Source organism: Triticum dicoccoides, chromosome 6A (assembly GCF_002162155.2).
Source record: "Triticum dicoccoides isolate Atlit2015 ecotype Zavitan chromosome 6A, WEW_v2.0, whole genome shotgun sequence".
Lineage (NCBI taxonomy): Eukaryota > Viridiplantae > Streptophyta > Magnoliopsida > Poales > Poaceae > Triticum > Triticum dicoccoides.
Window position 1 is genome coordinate 60,413,323 of NC_041390.1, and position 12,958 is coordinate 60,426,280.

General features: G+C 45.3%; 1 protein-coding gene across 3 annotated transcripts in view; it reads right to left on the reverse strand.

The window, feature by feature from the left end:
• The window catches only part of LOC119314895 (protein SENSITIVE TO UV 2-like), a 14,880-nt gene extending 2,128 nt beyond the window's left edge, over positions 1–12,752 (reverse strand). Inside the window, exons 1-24 of one of the 3 annotated variants that reach the window (XM_037589582.1) lie at positions 12,473–12,752; positions 11,934–12,084; positions 10,875–10,940; positions 10,683–10,766; positions 10,196–10,279; positions 10,030–10,083; positions 9,914–9,953; positions 9,779–9,836; positions 9,649–9,700; positions 9,514–9,550; positions 9,202–9,419; positions 9,066–9,148; positions 8,611–8,647; positions 8,497–8,574; positions 8,286–8,411; positions 6,653–6,691; positions 6,339–6,436; positions 5,947–6,061; positions 5,535–5,861; positions 4,787–4,855; positions 4,196–4,278; positions 2,301–2,573; positions 2,105–2,211; positions 1,112–1,263 (exon numbers count right to left, since the gene is read on the reverse strand). In XM_037589582.1, coding sequence (XP_037445479.1) covers positions 1,112–1,263; positions 2,105–2,211; positions 2,301–2,573; positions 4,196–4,278; positions 4,787–4,855; positions 5,535–5,861; positions 5,947–6,061; positions 6,339–6,436; positions 6,653–6,691; positions 8,286–8,411; positions 8,497–8,574; positions 8,611–8,647; positions 9,066–9,148; positions 9,202–9,419; positions 9,514–9,550; positions 9,649–9,700; positions 9,779–9,836; positions 9,914–9,953; positions 10,030–10,083; positions 10,196–10,279; positions 10,683–10,766; positions 10,875–10,940; positions 11,934–11,987 — 2,334 coding nt within the window. In that variant the 5' untranslated portion in view covers positions 11,988–12,084; positions 12,473–12,752. Of the gene's footprint in view, positions 1–1,111; positions 1,264–2,104; positions 2,212–2,300; positions 2,574–4,195; positions 4,279–4,786; positions 4,856–5,534; positions 5,862–5,946; positions 6,062–6,338; positions 6,437–6,652; positions 6,692–6,775; positions 7,562–8,285; positions 8,412–8,496; positions 8,575–8,610; positions 8,648–9,065; positions 9,149–9,201; positions 9,420–9,513; positions 9,551–9,648; positions 9,701–9,778; positions 9,837–9,913; positions 9,954–10,029; positions 10,084–10,195; positions 10,280–10,682; positions 10,767–10,874; positions 10,941–11,933; positions 12,085–12,472 lie in introns of those variants that run through there. The other 2 variants (XM_037589580.1, XM_037589581.1) reach the window with 2 other exon arrangements.
• Between the last annotated feature and the right edge of the window lie 206 nt (positions 12,753–12,958).

Sequence of the window (12,958 nt, forward strand, 5' to 3'; positions counted from 1 at the left end):
AAAATAACTGCATCCTAGTGCTTGAACTATTGTACATTCAGTCACGTGAATTGCTTGTATAACATGGGCTAATCTCACCACATCTTCACAATAGGTCATCACAACCCAATGTTTATCCACATCCGTCCGACCAAACAAAAAAAATGGCTCATCCCCCTGACCCAACCGAACAAAAAAGGGACATCGTCATCCACGTAGACTTGGATATCCCCAACTCAACCTGGGAATGGGGCGGCTCGTTTGGGTATTTCCGTGCGGGATGCTGATTGGTTTCACTCTGGTTGGGCTATGATGGACAGAAAACGCTAAATGGATGGGGCGGTGCGGGTGTAGCACAAAAGTGGTCTGGATTGGGGTGGTGCGGGCAGGGTCCGAATGGAGAGGCCATGGGTTTGACCCACATGAGTACAGCCGCTCCAGGCCAATAGCCACCAGCCGCAGACTCTCTACTTCTATGGGGTTTCCATGGCTGCCGCTATGCACCGCCGCCGCTGCCATCATAACGTGATGCCGCCAGCATCGTCCTCCATGCACCCCGCCGGCACCGCTTCAAGTTCTCACTCTCCGCCATTGATTCGAGCGGCGTGACATGCCAAGCCATCACATGAGAAACGGCCGAATCAAGAGCTGGCAATCCATGCGAACACCACACCGGTTTCTTGACGTTTGCAACCACGGCCACACCAAGAGGTGGATGGAGCTGAGAAACTTCAGTTCCATACGGCACGACCATACCAAGACGTCATGCAGATTGGATAGCTTCAACCACGGGCTTGTATGGTTTGAGGAATCGGGTTCAACCGAAAAGTTTGGAACAGTTTGGTGTGGGTTGAATGGAAGTTTCCCATGGTCTGATGTGGGTTGGATTCTGCAAATTGTTCTGCAGACTGGTTTGACTTGGATCTTTGACTTTGTGTGAGTGCATTGGCTTGGATTCGGTGTGGGTTTCAAACAATTCCCAGGCTGATCCCCAACCCATCCCTCTTTGACCTCAAACAAAACACACCCTTAAATCAAAGGTTCCAACCTATAAATGCTACAGACAATAAGTTAAAGCTAAATATGTTTATGCAGAGTCCTGACTGAATCACTAAAGAACAAATGAACATACCAGAGAAGTTGTTGCTTCACAAGTCAAACATTCAGACAAGTCCTTAAGAACTGAGTTTATAGCTTGTTGTGGTTCGTTTTCACATCCAACAGTTTCCATCAGTTCAGAACCATCTTTACCTCCACTGCAAAGCATCTTCAGCATCACAGGGCCTAACAGCAAGGCAGAAACAGGTATTAGTTTGCAGTTACTGGGCACAGGGAAATCAAAATAACAGCAACAAAAAATGTTTGTGTGTCCCAGTACATCTAGTATACCAAGAGGAACAAACGTGGCCAAAATAGCATTTCTTTTTGGAGCACGTGTTTTTTTAACAGAGTGAACAGTTAGCAGAAAATATCTGTAACTTGGAGAATTGTATAGAATCCTTGCGAACACCATATTTACGTTTAAAGGTCCGTGCATTGTCATACATAGGCAATTATTTTTAATATGCAAAATGAACCCACAGTTTTAGGCTTTTAACACCACGACAGCATAAGTCCACAACAGAATACCTCCAGAAGACCACGATATGACTCGACGCAAGTTTCTCCATGACCAAAAGTTATACATGACAGTAGACCATCGATAAATACAATTTACATTAAAACTTGACCACTGCATCAGTTTTTTTCAAATAAAATGGAAGAACTATATGATGCTAAGTTGCAATAGAGATACAGCAACCAACTTAATTTATGAGAGATGTCACACACAATTATGTACACGATGTGTGTTTGGAATAAGCCAGTTAGGCAGCAGAAAGTTCAGGAAATTGACGAGGGTCCAAAACACTTCTATCATGCATTTAATACAAGTTTGTGATTGTCCAAGCATTTATGTAATTATTTCCCCCTAAAATAGCTAGCAAATTCAAGGGATATGGTGTCAGGCAACTAACTATTCTGCAGAAGGCACAGTGGAGCATTCAACTGACAAGAATAGTGCTCCATATGCAACATATTATGTTCTTAAATATGGAACATAGAATATCTAAGCACAAGAACTTACAGTTCAAAAGCAAGAAAAGTAGATGCACCGAATGCTTCTTTACGAGCAATGCATTCTCTTTCTGCAGCAACTGATGCAAGCTTTCCATTACAGAAATAAATCCAAATCTGAAAGTAGCAGAATAGTATATTAGGCGTCAGCATTGGTAATTTCAACCAATTTAAGAAAAATAAAGATTCTTCACATGTTTGCTTACTTTTCACGCTCCCCTTTGGAATCACTGGTCCTTACAATGAGAATCATTATGGATAATGCATCAACACGAATACCCTCTTCCGAATATTTTAGCGCAATTTGTAGCACTCCAGTGAAGAATGGAGTCCAGAATGTACAAGGAAGAAACATATTTCCAATGTGAAGTCCATCTTCCTCTTGGTCAGGCGTATTCAGCAAAGCAGAACTGTGTTCTTGATTGTTCCTCTCCATTTCGATGTTATTGTCAACATACGTCTCAATAGAAACATTGTTCCTGAGGTTACACTGAGGAAAATCGTATTAAAGTTCATAAGCATTACAGCCTACCATTATAAAGAAGTGAAATAAAGTAATCATACAATCTGCAGTTGTTACTTTATTAGTGCCTATTTTCAAAAACTGCACTTGGTAGAATCTATAAATAGGAAAATATCCAGGGAAACAACCCTTTTGCTGAAAACTCTGCAGAAACCATGTGTACAAGTTTTAGAAGGAAAAAAAACTAAGAAGTTCCATATGTAGATGAGTTTTTTTTTTGACACTTTAGGTGAGGTGAAGTCATATAAACCTGAAACTTTTCAAGTTCAAACTGATTTGCATTTGAAAGCTAGAAAAAATAAGTCAGCATTGAGTAGTGTTCATTTTACATTTGAAAGCTAGTTCCCAAATGCGCTGGAGAACAACGTATCTTGGTCCTGGATGACACTTTCTCCATTTCGTTGATATTGATAACAAAGTATCTTGACCTCGTTTCTTTTTCTTGTCATTTGACTTCATGGAATGGAGTTCTTCTCATGATAGTCACACAAGAGAAAGGAACAAATGAAGCAAATGATTGACCTATCATATATCATCCAAAGAAAACCTTCAAACTAGTAGGTTCGGGCTGAAGCAGTGGAAGAAGAGCAGGAAGTGTACTCCTCCTGGGACTTGGACTCGCATAACTACTAGCAATCATACCTATTATCGACGGAGTATTAACCTTAGCAGCGCAAAACCGGTGTTGGACGGTGGACTACCTCGTGAAACGAGGGCTGGATCATCCTGAGACACGCCTCCTTTGCGACCAGGAAGGACAAACAATTTTGCACCTGCTGTCAGAATGCACCTTCACCCAGCAGGTCTGGCATTTAGCTTTGGCCAGACATGGACTTCATGGCATGACCCTCCACCCGGTGCGGTGATTGGTTTTTTGAGTGGTTCTGAGTGCGGCAGAGTGCGCTGGTCATGACAAGCTGAAGGCACTTGGCCACTCAACGTCTTCATGATTTGAAGGCTCTGGAGAATGCACAATTCCTGCATGCTCGACAAAGTATTGTCATGCTACCAGGAGCAGGTTGACTCCATTTGGGTGGAAGGAGGGCCATGGAAATTGGCAGGCGCAAAGATACTGAGAAGGGTACCCCTGCTCACGATACCCCCTGGTGTCTCTTAGGTCTGGGCCATAGCTGTAGCTCTAGCTGTAGTTCTGTTCCTTAGGATATATTTTTCTTTGCTTTTGCTGTTTTCTTTAGGTAGGCCTACGTGTTTTCGTTTCTGGTTGGGTTTTCTTTTGGTGTTCAGCTGTCATTTGTGTCATTTTGATGCCTTCTTTCTATAGTTGTTAATGTGTTACTATGGCTACTGGTTAACATTATCTAGGTTGAACATTTGACAACCCAAAAGGCATCCTTGCCCCTCACACAAAAGCAAAGAAAAGGCCACTGGATCATTAGAGAAAGATAACATTGATACTGAATATGGTAAAAATGGCTGTTCTGCAGTTCCCTTGTCTTAATTACTATTTTCTTTTAACATTTGTTTAGTCTTCCAAAGATACAGACAAATTGCTAACCACATAACAGCCATCCTGGGAATCCTGGCAACAAGAAATGTATTCAATGAAGTAAGGCATACCTTTGGTTAGACCTGGTTCCATGAGTGAGCAAGTTCTGCAAGATGCTATGCAATATCCGCAGCACTCTACCAACAACAACAGCCTGAAAAGAAAGGGAACAGGTAAATACATGGATAAACCAGCTGGCCAGCGAAGAGGAATAGAGGTGCTCAGAACTTATGTTCTTGGCTGGCTAGGATTTTTACACCCAAAACATGGCTGGAAATTGGTCAAAGGTAACCCTGTGTTCATTGGTAATTACAGAAAATCAATCATTTTCCTCCCCCAAAGGAATTACAAACAACACAGAGAACACCATTTTGCAATCATTCAAGTCGAATTAATCAACTATGTTAAAAATCATCAATAACCTAAATAGTACTCCCTCCGTCCCAAAGTAATTGTCATTGATTTAGTACAAAGTTGTATCAACTTTGTACTAAATCAGCGACACTTTGGGACGGAGGAGGTATTAGCTTATATGGAGTGCTTAGAGCTATTTCTTTTCCGATGCCAGTGAAGAAGCACAACAGATAGTCACACAAACAACAATGAAATGACTAAGTAAGCAAGCGTTGCTATGGAGATAAAGCAGGATAGTTGGTTCTCACATTACCGACAACACACAGATTTAGCAATGCTTCAAGAAGCGTCTGTATAGGTATGGTGTCACTATTCATCTGCAGAAACAAAATAAACCAGTTGGACATATGAGATGTCATTTAAAAAAAATACTCCCTTCGTTACAGAATGTACCACGTAGTTGTCTTGGCTCTAAGTACTATATTCAGTGCATGCATGGAGGAATAAAACATAAAGCTGGATATTTGCTAGGTATATGGGGTATTGGGGGACAACACACTTATTTTGCATTGGGCTGTGAACAAAAACAATACAAAACTACCTTTTTTCAGAGGAACTAACTGGATTAGAAGGCAATATAGAAAGACAAGCTAACAGTAGCATTCTAGCTGTGAGAAGAAATAGCAACCTGTATTCCTATGAGGTCATAGGACGGTACATATGCACGTACAGGTGTGGTGGAAATCCCTTATACAACGAAGATGCTACACAACTAACGTAAAACAATTATACATGTGTCTAACACTAGCTACAGCATAAACAGAAAATGGGTGAGTGCGGTGTTCCCAATATAAATGGTGCATTATTCTGGTGGAAACAAATCGTGTATCACTCTGTCCTATCGCAAGGCAAATAAATTGTAAGCATTGTATAACAGATTTTAGCATTGAAAATAAAGTTGAAAAGCAAAGTAGAGTTCCAATCTTGAATGCATACTTAGTGCGAGCTGCAACAGAGAAAAAGGAATTGAAAGTTTTGTTTTTACATGACCATCACCTTGACAATAGTATCATATACTTCCGAAATAGCATTATTCATGGAGGAGCTCGCTTCAGTAGAGGTTTCACACTTGTCTGGCAATCTCGCAGATTGGAAAAGTGTCAACATTTCTTCTGAGCAAGAAGCAAGGATCTTCGAGATCAAACTCCTCCCTAACATACTGTTAGCTGGCCTGCCCCAGATTGCACATAGGTTGCTAGAGATGTTATTCATTAATACTTTCTTGCGCTCAAGATGTCCACTGCTCAGTGGAAGATCTGTTTGGACTCCTTTAGTCTTAATGTCCTTAGATTTGTTCCTTTCTAATTCAGCGTGGGCGCTTTCCTACCATTGACAGCAGAACTGATCATTAATGAAATTTGTTTCGACAATATAATAAAGAACAATACAAATAAGCTAGGCATAGTACCTCCAAAGATACTCTCTTCGTGGATGTCCAACAAGAACCTCTGGCATGCAAAGCCTCATTTGCAGGGGTATGGCAAGGCTGATCAATATCCATCTCCTTGCTAGAAATATCTCTGCTACACCAAAAAAATAAAATCTAATGTTAATAGCATCAAGCATGCACCCAAATGCAGTATGGATGTCATGTGAACCAAGTACAGTTTCAAAAAAGCATTCACTACCATCGAAGCTGGTTCAAGGCCAGTTAGTTATATTTACAGAATGTCATGTGAACCAAGTACAGTTTCAAAAAGCATTCCCTACCATCGAAGCTGGTTCAAGGCCAGTTAGTTATATTTACAGAAGTTCACACAGAAAACATGTGTTACATCAGTTGAAGAGAATAGTACTTACACATTTGCCTTCTTAAGATTATGAATCTCTGCTTCTTTGGCCTCGATTTCAAGGTCTTTCTCTTTCATGCCTTTCTTCAGCTCAACGTGCTCGTTTTTCTGCATGATTGATTTGCAAGTAAATATGCGAGTCAAATTCAACACTAGCCTAGCTGCCATGAACTTGCAGCAGTCCACATCCCAGGGTAGGATCAAACAGGATCAAAACGCACCAAGCTCGAATCAGTTACAACACAGCATGGGCATTGATGAATGGTAAAACTAGTACTGCTACTATATGAACCAATAACAATAAGCTGGCAGTGAGATGCGCACCAAGTCATTCATCTGCTTCAAGGTACGCTCCAGCTCCCTCTGCAACATCCAGTGGGATCACAAGCATTGTCAGATCACAAAAAGGCAGCGCAGTGATGAAAGCACTATGTATTGCTGTCTCACCCTGAGCTCCTCGGCCGACTTGCTCTCTTTCTCCTTGGCCGCCCTAGGGAGCCTCCCCCTGGGCGGCACGGCCTTGACGCGTTCACCATGGGCCTGGGTCGGCGCCCTGGCATCCCTCTCCCTTGGCGCGCCCCTGGGCCGGTCGGGTCCCGCCGCCCCTGTGATCTGGCAGTCGCTGTCCTCGGCCGCCGCCGACGAGGAGGGGCGCTGGGAGAACTCCCGCGGAGGAGAGAAGCCGCCGCCGCAGCCGCTGTCCGGGACGCGCTGGGAGAGCTCCCTGGGAGGCGAGAAGTGGACGGGCGCGCGGGGCGCGGAGGCGGGGACGTGGGAGGGGTGCGCGAAGGGGGAGGCGGCGGCGGCAGGCTGGTAGAAGGGAGAAGCGGGTGCGGCGAATGCATTTGGCGCGGCGGGGACGCGGGGGAGCGGAGCGGCAGATGCGGCGGAGGACGAAGGAGGGTACGAGGCGGCGGGGACGCGGGGGAGGGGAGCGGCAAACGCGGCGGAGGAGGGAGGAGGGCACGAGGCGGCGGAGGGCGGCGCGTGGTGCTGGGTGGCGGTGGCCGGGTCGGGAGCGGGGGTGGCGGTGCTAGGGTTGCGGGAGGCGGAGTTCTCCTCGGCCTCGCGGCAGATGTTGTCGAGGGACTGCTGGTTCGCCTCCCACCAACCGTCGTCGAAGATGTCGCCGCCGCCGTCGCCGTCCATCCCCGCGGGCGCCTCGCCTCCCCTCGCGGCGGCGGAAGGAAGCGGTAGGCGAGGGTGGTGGGGGGTGGGGGCTGGACACTGGGGTTTGGGAGGCAGATGACGCGCCCTCCTGGGGTTTTCGGTCGTGCTATATGTCTACGTCTCCCACACACAAAATGAGGGAAACACTCTCTCAACAGGCAAATTCGCCCAACGAATCCACGTAACCTTCTTTTCAAATCACGATACAAACGCAGACGTTCACATACACTCACCCCTACAACGCACGCCGTATCCATATGAGCAGGAACATACACGAAGAGAAAAAAAGGGGGCAGAAATTTGCGCGATTTTTCACGGTGACAAGTGCACCCATAATGATCTCTCTTTTCAAGCACAAGCACAGGAGTGAGTTCCGCGGTAGCAGCGACAGCATTGCCATTGTCAGGTCGATAAGAGACAGAAAAAAAGGAAGAATCATCTGATTGTGTGTGTGTGTGGCAGATCGGGGCCGCCAAGTTTGTTTGTTACAAGAATCATCAATCATCACGAGCTATGTAAGTAGAGTGGTAGAGGCCGCATGCGTCATCAGTCAGGGCTCCTTGTGGTGGCTGCCGCCGTTGGTGTCGCCCCGTTCGTTCATGTCGGGGACCGAGTCGCCACCGCCGGTCTCCCCTAGCTTGGCCTGCAGCAGGTGCCAACACCACCGTTTAGTCAAGCTCCCTTCATCTTTTTTATCCGTTTGGGCAAAATTCATGTGGGAAAAGCATATGGAAAGAAAAGGCATATAACCAGGGAGGCAGGGACAATGGGAGGTTTATTTAGCTACCTTGAGAGAGGTGTTCTTCGAAAGGAGCTCCTCGTATTCCTTTTTGATCCGGTCGAGCTCGATCCTGAGGGACGAGTTCTCTGACTTCAAAGCCTCAGCCCGCTGCCCGAGCTCTTCACACTCGGCCTGGAAATACCATGTTTTTTTTATAAAAAAAAGCAACTGGCGATTCCATGTGTACAGCTAGTATGGCATCGGTTTTACATCATACCTGCTTGCGCAGCCGGGACCTTCGCGCGGATTCCCGGTTGGACAGCTTCCTCTTCTGCTTCTTCAGTTCCCTTTCATCCTGAATATTTATTGCCAAGAATACAATTGTTATTACCTGTCCTACATTGATACATGGAGAGAATGGCGGAATGCTATAAAAATTAACTCCAAAGGATGGTATCATTCACACATGGTAGGATCGGCTATAGCTTTCCTATCAACCTCAGTTCTGAACTGAATGGGGAAAAAAAGGTCCACCAGAAGGTTTTGTTCAGTGGACTGTAGATATGTTCTGGTATAACTGTCTTGTCAAGAACTACACTTGGGCACAATAATTAACACATCAAACTGGTTTCACATTGAACAACGAAAAGATATCTCCAAATACAGCCGAAGTTCAAAAATGAAACAAAATGCCATCAAAAGGTTTGGCTTGGTGGGTGGCAGTAACATAATGTATGACTAAAAACTAAAGTATAAGTAGCACGGTTGCATAGCAACTTTGGTTCAGTGGACTCTAGCAGTGCAAATGTATGGTCAAGCACTACACAGCCAGAAATGATTACATACCAAACTAGAAGCCCTCCCTTCTCGGAGAAAAACATTCTGGTAACATAGCAGGACATGCCAGTCTTCAAAGGTAAGATCTTAGTCTAACGTTTGTGCAGAAAGTAAGGCGAGACAGAGCATGTGCCAAGGACTTTACCCATTGCTCTCCTCGAGCTGAACCAGACGGTGCTTTGCCGCGCATTGCAGGAACAGGTGAAGAGCCAGTTGCACCCCAGTAGTCCATCCCTATGTTCAAGTTTGTCGCAGGACCAGCAACTCCTCCTATCACTGCACCTGATTGTACTGGAACCAACGGCATGGGTTTATTAAATGTTCCATGCGATGATGAATGAGATACGCCATTCTGAGCACTGCCTGCATCACCGAATGTACCCTCCATCTTATGCAAAGAAATGTGCAAGTCCACTTTATCTATCATAAAACTATAAATAAGCCCTCAAATGCCTACCATTTTCATTTACATCATTCTCCTTTGAATGTGAATCCTGTTGCAACAAAATTAGTCCACAAGTCAAGAGAAAGTTGAAACTTAAACCAAATAAAAGATATGATGTGCAGAGTAATATCAAAATATCAAACTCACGTTTTGAGAATTGGCATCACTTCCTTCACTCTCACTATCACTTCCGCTTTCACTGCAGGTTGAAGGTACCGTATAATTAGTTGTTCTGGAACTAAAGAAACTTGTAATTACCACACATTGCTAACAAAACCTGTTGGACGTAACCCCATTGGCAGATGGACCAGATGTTTTGCCAGGCTCATTTTTCCCTGAAATTATGAACAGAGATCAAAACCTGATTCCCAAGCTTAAAATAACCTTAACACTGATCTTGGACAAGACTTACCATTTGTTTCTGCAGCACCTGGTGCAGCTCCCTGAGCTCCCTGAAAGACATGTCAAAATTTGCATGAACTAGTGACAATCAGAAGAAAAAGAAGAACCAAAGAGATTATTACTTACAGCAGGTTCAAGATTTCCATTTGTTTGCATAGGATAATGAAATGGATGCACACCCTGTACAAGTAATTATTGATTCGTACGAGCATGTCAGTAAAATTGGATGCATATGGTGTGCGAATAGGAAGATAGCTTTGTAGTTACACTTGTCAGGTACAAAAGTTCATACAGGAGTAGTCGGGTGGGCATATACTGTTCCTGGTGGATACATCATATAGGGGGGTGGTGGTGTCCCGTAAGGTGGCACCATGTGCTGCAATTAACAGGTCCATATTTTTAGGTTTACATACAAAAAAGCACATGCCTACATATAAACATGATTTTACAGTTAATGCAAACCGCCACCTGCCTAACTTTCACCCCTTTCTTCCTCTTACAGAATTCTTTATCGCTAAGTAAATAATATTGGGGAGACCTTTTTTAATAATATCGAGAAGAGAAACACATGTAATAAGAACTATAAATGGTCCATCAACAAAGCAGGAAAGATCCCATATTCAAGCTGAGGCAGACATCAACTGAGGTAGGATCAGATGATCAGTCCCTAATAATAGAGACCAAGATTTCAAACAGCACAAATTCATACTTTGCCGGTCTTGCTCTAAGCTGAACAGGGATTTATGAGGAAAAGGGACAAAGTTTCCTATAGAGGGCACCTGAGCTCCCCACATGTATGGATGAGCCTGGCCTGCAGCAACAGGAGGGGGGAAAAACCCATGTGGTGGCATCGCTGGGTAGCCCTGCCAAGATTTACAAGATAATAAAGTCAATGACAACACTAAATAACATAATTAATTCAGTAAAATAAAAGCACATCCATCTCATTGGTAAAAAAATCATAGAATAACCTGAAAGCCGGGCCATTCAGGGTAAACTGGAGCTGTAGTGCCAGAGGTAGTAGCTGGAGGTTGCTCCTGAGAATAGGAAAGTAAGAAACCAAAATGGGATTAGTAAAAAGAGAATGTTTATGACAACAGAAACAGGGAATTTGTATTTTGATCCAGCAAGGTATTTCCTTCCGTCAGCATAAGGAAACTAGCGTAGGTAACTAGAACTGAAGTACCCAAAATATCTTTCGGTAATGCAGTCCATGCTGTTAAATGTTGGTTCAAAATAATGGCGATTAGACTGACAAGCTGCGGGATCGAGTTTTAACAAACACCTCTATTTTGTTAGAGCTCTATAAGTCAAAATTTTATCACGTAACTAGAATTTTTGGCGCTCCCGTACAGGCCATTAAACGCAAAACCCACCGCAAAATTCCTGCCAGAATGAACTAATCAAACTAAACAGTACCATTTGCAGCATCAATTCCATTTTATTCCCTTGGAAAACCCCAATTCTTTTATAACCCTAACCTTAGCTCCATTAATCATCTATCTCCTTGCCATGTGGGCCATGCCTGTCAGTTTTTGTGGTTAGTTCCATGAAAGAGAGAATTTGTGTGGTAAAGGTTGGGGTATTGCGTGACTGGTGCCCCAGATTGGGTTCCTTGGTAGTTACTAAAAAGGTAAGAGGTCTATCAGTGCCACTGCTGAACAGATCTATGCACTTCAATTACAAAAACAAGATTTGCAAGGCATCAACGTTCTTGAGCCAGCCAAACCATGATAATCTGAGTAGTAAAGAAATGTGCACTTCTTCTGCTATAATTTTTTAATATACAATACTTACACAAAGTGTCCTCTAATTTGGGTGTAAAACAAAGTTACTGTCGTCTTAATAATCATCATTCTAAGTACCATTAGGTGCTTGAGACACATCCAAACTATATACACAGAAACACGGGAAGGAGCACGAAAAAAAAAACAATCAATTTATCTTTTCGAGCAAATGGTCAGACCAAACTAAGCACCACAAGACAATCCATTCATTCGAAAAGATGAAGATGCGGCGCAATCAGGCACCTGTTCTGGTGGCTTCGAAGCCTTAGGCGGCGTGCTAGGATCGTTGCTCCCCATCGGATTAACCAGCAGAGCTTCCGGACGACCAGCTCCACCAATCACTCCATATCAAAACCAGTACACCGACAACTCTGGGTGGCAGGAAGACCTAGAGCTGCAACAGAAAGGAAATCATACATTGTAGCAGCAAGTAAAGAGCAAGTTTTATCATGATAGGAGCGAAAGGTTCGAGAATTTCGCAGGCAGGGCAAGATTCCACTGGCCAATCGAGCAGTAAGCTAGAGCGATAACAAGGAAATCACACTGGAACTCAAGAGAGAACTCCAAGGCGCATTACGCAACACCTCAAGGATCCACACCAGCTAAAAATTCTGACGAACCGCCGAACCCTATCTAACTAACCCTAGCCGATTCGGACGCAGAGCCGGAGCCACGTCCATCCGGCGCACGGTTCCAAACCCCCCAGAGATCAGAAATCCGCGGGTCCCTCGTCCAATGCGAGTGATGCGCCACGTAACCCTTCCGAGTGTTTCAAAATTTACCAGCAGGCCTCACCGGGCTCGGGCTTGGGGCGCGAGCGGCTCGCCGGAGATTCGAGGGCCGGCGCGACGCGACGCCGGCGAGGGCACGGCCACCCACACGAGCAGAGGAGCGGCCCTCGCCGAGACCAGCAAATGCGCGGCGGCGGGGGAAGGAGGGGTGGGGGGTGGAGGAGGGATTGGGAGGGAGGGAGGGAGGGATCGAGGAAGAAGAGATGGAAGCTCCGCGGGGGGCGACTGCGTGGACCGGGTTCACGGCGGACGGCGGGCAGGAGGACGCGGGGACGGGCCGCTGGCGCGCGGGGCCCGCGGTCCAGGCGGGCGGTGATTGGTGGGCCGGGTCCACGGGCGGATATGGCGTGAGCAAGAGCAGCAAGTGGCTGGGTAGATGGATGGATAGGCCGGGAGTGGAGTGGCCCACTTGGATGGATGCTGCGGCGGCAACAACCGTCGCCGGCGCCATGCTGGCCTGCCCATATCCTCTCCCTC